Here is a 7,610-nt window from a genome sequence, read left to right as displayed (position 1 = left end):
CTGGTGAAATATCCTGTTCTATGGCTTTCCCTATCAGTCTATGAAGGCCTTTCATGGTAGCAGTAACTTTTCCCTGATTAAACCTTTAATTGTCCTAAAAATTGTCACTGTCACACAAAAATCTTGTTTTTTTTCTTCATTTTTCATTTTTTTCCTTTTATGCACAATTTAAATCTGGTGTGTCACAATTTCATGATGAATGGACCATTAGAAAAACTCCAAAAGATCTTCTAAGATTAGACATTTCCTTCTCTTGTAAAGTTTTAATGTGACAGTGACAATATTTTTATCATCGCAAATCAACACACCTTCTTAAAAGTGAATAAATGTTTGAAATGAACACAATAAAACCCTGATCAGAAATCGGTGTCAGACATTTGACTGTGTTCCCTGGCAATCAGTGTTTTACACAAGCCTCTTCACACAGACAAACGGATACTGCAGTTCACATGGGATATCATTCCAGTTCTTCTCACCTGTAGGCAAAGAAAATCAGGGTTTAAAATAAACTATACTATAAACCTACTATAGAGTCTTCAGCTCTGGTCCTGGAGGTCAGTAGCCCAGCCCAGTTGGGTGATTTCTTTTCTCAAACACACCTACTATCACAATTAACAAAGAAAATAAACCAAGCATGAGTCAGCAGAGAAATTAACTAACTCTGCTGCAATGTGGCATTGTAATGGAGCTAAACACCCTCGCTATATACAGTCCATAACAATATTTCAAATATAGATCATTTAATCAACAACTTAATATAGATTTTTTTTAAACTGAACCTTACCAGTCCAGTTGAGATGCACACAGCATTCAGAATTGAGATTATTGGGCTCATTTACATTCCACCTGCTGTAGTCAAACTTTGTCCCATCAGACCACAACCAGGTAAACCTCTGAAAAAAAAATGTGTAATGACTTCCAGTTCTGTGAGATTCATGGATCATCTCCCTCACACTACTCTTTTGAGGTCCTGCCCATTTTTTAAATGGGGGGTGAGGGTCATGGCAAAACCTTTAGCTCAGCTTGCACCTTCCATACCTGACATGCTTAAAGGATATGTGCATATCAGGTATGGAAACAAAGGGTGGGTGGGAACGAGGAGGGGGCATAATTTGCCTCAAATCAAGCATAAAAGCAGTTTGGAAAACTGCTTTTATAATGAAGTCAGTATAACTATGGGTTAAGACAAGCTGTGATGACATGTAATCAAAATTAGGGAGGAGCATTTTTCAGACAAGAAGCAGCCTTTGTGAAGACCACCCAGTGACATAACGTCTAGACAATGCCAATGTTAAAAGTATGGATATATTTTTTGTAGATATATAACTGCAAAAAGAACATATTCTGTATCTATTTCCCCCCCTATCTGTTCTGCAGTTCTGATTTCTTACCTTTGGGCAGTCATGGAGGCCGGTCCATGTAGGGTTCTCTGCGGGGTCATTAGCACGAATGAGAGCCTTCACCAGCTGATATTCACTTGTGCTGTGTATTGAGACGAGGTTACCACCAAGCTTTACACATTCAGCCTAGAAAGAGAGCAAGAGGGAAATCTTTATTATTAAACTAATTCAATTGTTCATAAATTGCTTCAACTACTGATAGAAAGTAAATACCACCATCCCTTTAGCTGACATAAAAAAGTTTTGCTTAATAATTTAAACTGGATTTGTACATCTCTTCTGCAACAGTTTGCTAACATTAGTTTGTTGTCTTTTTTTGTATTTTGTGTGCAATGGTGCTAACTTTTCTTCTTGGATGTGCAGCTTTAAATTATATGCTAGAAATTATATTTCTAAAGCCAACAGTTTAGAGTTTACCTCAGCTGTGACCCAGTCCACAGATTTGGAAACATAGCTGAAGCAGCGTCCATTGAATTTCACCCAGCCTGCTGGGCAGTTGGGCTCACATGTGGCAGCTGTTTTTGCTGGGCATTTGATTTGTTCTGTTCAGTGGGAAAATGTTAATCATTAGGATAATGCAGATGAGTTTTTTATGATAATCTTAAAAATAATAGTTGACCATGTGACAGTTCTTTACCTTGAACAAATGCATAGAAATCAGCATCTAAAAAAATCAGACAGAAAATAATGTTATTATAAAAGCTGGCCTACAACTTAAATAGCTTTACCACTGAAGAACATCATAATGAGCAGAACTGCCATCATTACCTGTCACAAGTTTAACCACCTCCCCTGCTATAAGTGAAAATGAAAGAAAAGAGCTTTTAATCACATGCTACAGGATTCATTTTTGATCATTTGCATTTTGTAGATCTCATGGGATTTCAGTCATCTGTAGCCTGTTACTCCACACTTACCTGAAGATGCTGAAGCCACAAAGCAAACAACAAGCAAAGACAGTTCAGACACACAACCCATAATGATAATGACTCTTCAGCTGAAAAAAAACACAGTTGAGTAAAAACACATGTTACACATGGAATACCAATACAGATAAAGCAGAACCAGTGTTTTACCTGTACCTGCAGGTTGTCTGTAATCTGGATCTGGATTGTGATTTGATGCACTAGCAGGGAAGGTGCTGCCGTTTTATATTCTTCAGAAAGTAAAGGACATCCCCACACATGCCTGCCTCTTTGATTGAAACATGATCTTTCTTTGGAATCGCTAATCTGTGTTTCCATCTTGTGTGTTCCTGCCAAACTGGATACACTTCTGATAAGAAATAATGAACCCCTCTAAGAAAGTAACGATTTCTAACTTAGAACTTTTCAGTAGAAGTGAGTCTTTATCAGTTGGCTGATGCTGCAAATAAATAAAGAAAATTATTGATGTAGTAGGTCAGAATAGAGGTATATTTGGTTAATACCGCAAGGTCACAATTATTCAAGCCCCATATAATCATAATATTTAAAACCTACTGCTAGTCTGTTTCACCTGAAGTTTGGGAACTCATCCAAGCCATAATTTGTTTCAGCTGTGATGTATTTATATAAATACCATCCAGGGATGTCCTCAAGGTACATTGCAACCATGATAAACAAACTAAGGAACTGTTACAACTTAAAATTAGGATAATTTCATTGCATCAAAAGTAACAATTACATTAAAAGATATACAGGACCTTAAACATTCCAAACATGATTTTAGGTTAAAGAAATATATCTTAGGTAAAGAAATACATATATACATGGAAAGACTTTTTGTGTTGCATCTCATGAAACACTGCAGACACAAATAATAGCTTTTTCATAGAATGACTCACTCACAGTGTTAGTAAGCATAGTGTTTAATTATTGGTGTAAGATTGTAAGGCTGGGATTTTCAGTGGTCTGAGAAGCATATTGTTCAATCTAATTGGACACAATTGAGGTATACTTCACCAGTTTCCAGTCTCTTAAAACCAGTCAATAACCAGCTGCTCTGAGCTCACAATTGAACAGGAGAGAAGAGAAAGATTTTCTTTCTTATTTTGGGGCATTTCTTTTGGTCTATTCATCGTATAATTTTGACACTATGAAACAAACAATTGCCAAATTTGCTTTATGTTAAAACGTGACACGTGAGAATTTGGATACAGTTTTTTTTTGCATGACAACCGTGTTTTGTTTGCAAAAGGTGGAAATTTGCTAAGCAATGTGTACATATTGTTTTTTTCATACCACATCCTTTTTAGTGTCTTCACATCCTTTTTTGACCAAAGAAAAAATATTTATCATTCTTAAACATGTCTAAGAGGCCAGACAGTACAGAAAGTCCTATCAATGATTCAGCAATGATTGCTTGGTATTAACAGGCCTGAAGTGTGCCAAGGAAACATTCTTCTTGGCAACAAATCAAATAAATCTTTGTATTACAAAATAAAATGTGCATAATTAGGTACACACTGAAAAATATGAACTTTATGAATTCATGAATTCATTATAGGCCTTTTGAACCACATTCATTAGAATTGGTAGCTTTCTATAACTGCACATCTCCTGGGATTTTCAGCACAACCATTTCTAGAGTTTACTCAGAATGGTATAAAAAAGGTAAACACACTTAGTTTTGGAGATATTAAAATGCCTTTTTGATAAGAGAGGTCATTAGAAAATTACCAGACTGTTTTGAGCTGCCAGAAAGACTATGGTTACTCAGATAACCACTCTGAACCATCCTCTGAATACACAACAAAATATACTGGTGCTGTGTATGCACACATCAGTGCAACCTGAAGATCCATTGCCATTTGTGGCAATGGCACATTGACCAATTGAGGTCAATGACTGACCATTAAATGGTTTTGCAAAGTCAGTTTTGATGGAGTACCAAATGACCCACTGATGGAACCTTGTACACACTCTAATACATCATGATTACCAAACTTGCTGTATTAGATGATGGGTCTGAAAGAACCATGTTGTTACCCATTTCTGCAGTGACTTGGGCTTGAGGTGAGGTTCTGAGTTCAGACATTTTTATGTTGACAGTTGTCTACAGAGTCTACATACCGTAGCAAAAGCTAGACATCTTCCTGACAAGATAAGATCATTGCTTATGTTTGCTGGATTTGAATTCCAGTGGGCCAGCAATAACCGAGATGTCGTCAGTCATGAGGAGTTAAGATTCCACAGCACTGAGCTCTGACTTGAACATAAGAAGACAGAATCTCTAGTATCAACTCTAGGACATTTTTGGCATTTAGAATATTACAAAGTGATTTTCTAGTCTACAGATTTCACCTAGTGGATTATGGTGTCCCATGACAAGACAATATGGCAAGCTTACGCTAAAGATGGATGAAATAGTCCTGTGGAAATTACAACACTTGGGGTGGCTGTCAAGGGTAGTAACTCTGCAGCTGAATACTTGTACAGAAACTGATCTTAAGACGTTTTTCAGAAAAATTTCACATGATGGCAGGGAAACCTGTCCTTAAGAGTAGTCAACTTGTGACCTTATGTATCAAGCTTGATGACACTGGAGAGCTGATCCATATGTGCTGTACATAGGAAGAATTACTGCAAACAATACTGCACCCTGATACAGAGATCTGCCGTTACTCTTCTGCAAATGTGTGAAGCTATTCACTGAATGTCATCGGTAGAAGGCAAGAGACACAGACGGCAGCTTCCTGTGGCCCATCTTGGATTGCTCTAGCCAGTATTTGATTCTATAGGAATAGACTGTTTCAGGCCACTTGAAATTAAGGTGGGATTGCACATTAAAAATAGGTGGAAGACAGTATTTAGGTGTGGTGAGGATACGCCTGGGGTACATTGGGACATGCTGGTTTATAAGGGACTTGAGACCAGTAGTGATGTGCTTGCTTAGATCGAGAGTAGACTGTTGGTAGAGCTTGGATCCCACCATATAGCTTGGATCATTGTAATATTGACCATCTGACCTCCTTAATTTTAATCTCTGCAGGAGAGGCTGTTTTCTCTCTCTTCTCTATGGTCTTCTGAAGAACCTGAAGATGACCTCAGATCAGGACTGGTGGCCCTAATACCCCCTAGACATCGGACTTTTTTAAATGAACGGTCTTTGAATATGCCCTGTCTGGCGAATTAAATGATGCTTGTGATTAGACTGTAGACCTATCAAGTTGATTATGGTATTAGAACTTTTCTTCTAAAAAGTTAAATAAAGATTATATATATAGATTTTATTTGCATATTTTATGTTAATCTGTCATGTAAATCCTCATGCAAAATAGTTGAAGCACAAAACAAAGACTGTACTGTAAAGAGCTGCACTCACTGTGCTTTCCTGTTTACATCCTGTTTACAGACAGCAGAAGTGCAATTTCTTAGAGGTAAGAAACATCTTTAAAAAGTATAAATATCATGCTAAAGAGCATGAATTATCTTAACATCTTGTGCATACAGACAGAATTTCTCTGTAATTTCTTAGAAAACAAACTTGCCTTAATAAGCATTCTTATAACTTATATTTTAAGAGAAATATACCAAAAATAATGAAAATACTGCAGTATTTGTAACTTTTTTTCCATTTTAATTAGCAATAAATATAATTCAATCAAAATATTTCAAATGTTATTTCATACCTATTTTTCACATTTTTCTGCTTACTGTGTGTTTGTAGTCTTATTTGATATTTTATTCTATTTTGTTACATAATCTATTATGTCTATGTTCCATCATGTATTATACTATTATATCTTCAGAATCTGGGGCTGGATTTACAAAAATGTCTTAAGAAAGAAATTATTCTTAGATGTGCCTTTTTTCTTAACATTATGCTTATAAACTGATATTGATATTCTTAAAAAAATCTTTTTAAGAATTTTCAGATTTTTCACAGTTGGTATTCGTAATATGGTAGTTCATTAATATTTTCTTAATCTTATGATAGCCTCACATTTATCTTAAGTGTGTAGGTCAACAGTCTCTAAAATGATCAGTTTAAATAGTTGAAATACAGAATGAATGTCTAATTTAATCTTACTGGTCACAGTATTCAAAATGTGGCTTGTTCTTAAAGTGCTGTTAGTTCCTATATGACGGAAATTCACTGCTAGCTCTTGTTTACTGTCAATAGTTTGATTCAGTCTTCCCTCCATTTTGCTCTTTATCCACTGCATGTGTTTAACTAAATATTGGAAAATTATGTTATTTCATAATGTTTATGATGAGCTGTGAAATGCAGCATAAATACTCTCTTAAGAGTATTTGAGAACTTCAAGATTTTTTGGAGAATTACATTTAAGATCATTCTTATGAATTTCATAGTGTTTATCTTAAGATCTGTCTTCTTAGTGCTTATCTTAAAGTCCAGTGCCAGAGCTTACATTTTCATCTCATTTGATCTTTTTATCTAGTGAGTACCATCAGGCTCTGTGACGGTTTACCATTTTCTCTTGTGAATTCTGATGGTTTCTTCCCTTTGTTATTTAATTCAGGTGGCAGATCAGGGAAGTTTGAACATTTCCTCTTATATGTTCTGAGTGATTCTTTCCCTTTGCTAAAACTGGCATCCCTTAGCACACTAATTCCTTTGACCCATGGTTAAGTGCCAAAGGTCTCTTATAGACAGCAATTAAAAACTGTCTCCACCAAATGTTGGTCTATTTAAAGCGGTCCGCCATGCCAACCCTGTTACTTACTCACTTCAAAGCCTTCAAAGTGAATCCCACCTTCCACGTATCCTGTCTCTTCTGGGGCACGGGCAATGATGCCCCGTCTGCTCGTGTAATTGGTGGCTCTCTGGCCTACACTATGAATAAGATTCTCAATTCTCATTGCATCAGAGGTAAAGTCCAATATCTTATGGGGACGCCCCTCTTTACGGGACCTGTTGGGCAATTCAGGTCTTAGGCATGGTACAGATGGGTTCATGTTTATCTGCTCCAGAGAGTCCTATTCTATTAGCAATATTTCTCCACAGGGACTAGACAAGCAGTGTGTGTGCAATTGCACGTCTATGTCAGTAATGGGGGTAACTTAAAGTAGCTGATAACTGATGAGCATTCATTTTTTATTTAATAATAGCTTTAAGGTTCACTCCACAACTGCATTATGGTCCGTGTATTCATGCCAATTCCTCTAGGATTATAACTGGGCATGAAAGTGTTGTAAGATCGGGTCTAGTGATGACCCTGGTCGGCTTTGGCTCTAGAAGACCCAGAGTCGCATCACTGTTTGC

The 7,610-nt window shown here is 36.6% G+C and overlaps 1 protein-coding gene across 1 annotated transcript; it reads right to left on the bottom strand.

Moving 5' to 3' along the window:
* Window positions 1-405: 405 nt before the first annotated feature.
* On the bottom strand, window positions 406-7,303 carry LOC140562246 (lactose-binding lectin l-2-like). Its single transcript, XM_072687738.1, has 5 exons — window positions 7,102-7,303; window positions 1,818-1,942; window positions 1,392-1,526; window positions 785-893; window positions 406-476 (listed from the first exon to the last, which is right to left on the bottom strand). Exons 1-5 carry the CDS (start codon window positions 7,301-7,303, stop codon window positions 406-408), a joined length of 642 nt encoding a protein of 213 aa, XP_072543839.1.
* Between the last annotated feature and the right edge of the window lie 307 nt (window positions 7,304-7,610).

This window comes from Salminus brasiliensis, chromosome 9, assembly GCF_030463535.1.
Source record: "Salminus brasiliensis chromosome 9, fSalBra1.hap2, whole genome shotgun sequence".
In the NCBI taxonomy this organism is placed as follows: Eukaryota; Metazoa; Chordata; class Actinopteri; order Characiformes; family Bryconidae; genus Salminus; species Salminus brasiliensis.
This window is presented reverse-complemented; position numbering and strand designations above follow the sequence as displayed.

What these genes read in the sequence shown, in the direction of transcription:
- LOC140562246 (XM_072687738.1), bottom strand. Translation starts at nt 7,303, where the DNA reads ATGAACCCATCTGTACCATGCCTAAGACCTGAATTGCCCAACAGGTCC. An exon ending in AGAGACAGGATACGTGGAAG is followed by an intron (nt 1,943 to 7,101) that starts GTGGGATTCACT and finishes CCCACTGAACAG; the next exon opens with AACAAATCAAATGCCCAGCA. An exon ending in GCCTCCATGACTGCCCAAAG is followed by an intron (nt 894 to 1,391) that starts GTAAGAAATCAG and finishes TTTTTTTTTCAG; the next exon opens with AGGTTTACCTGGTTGTGGTC.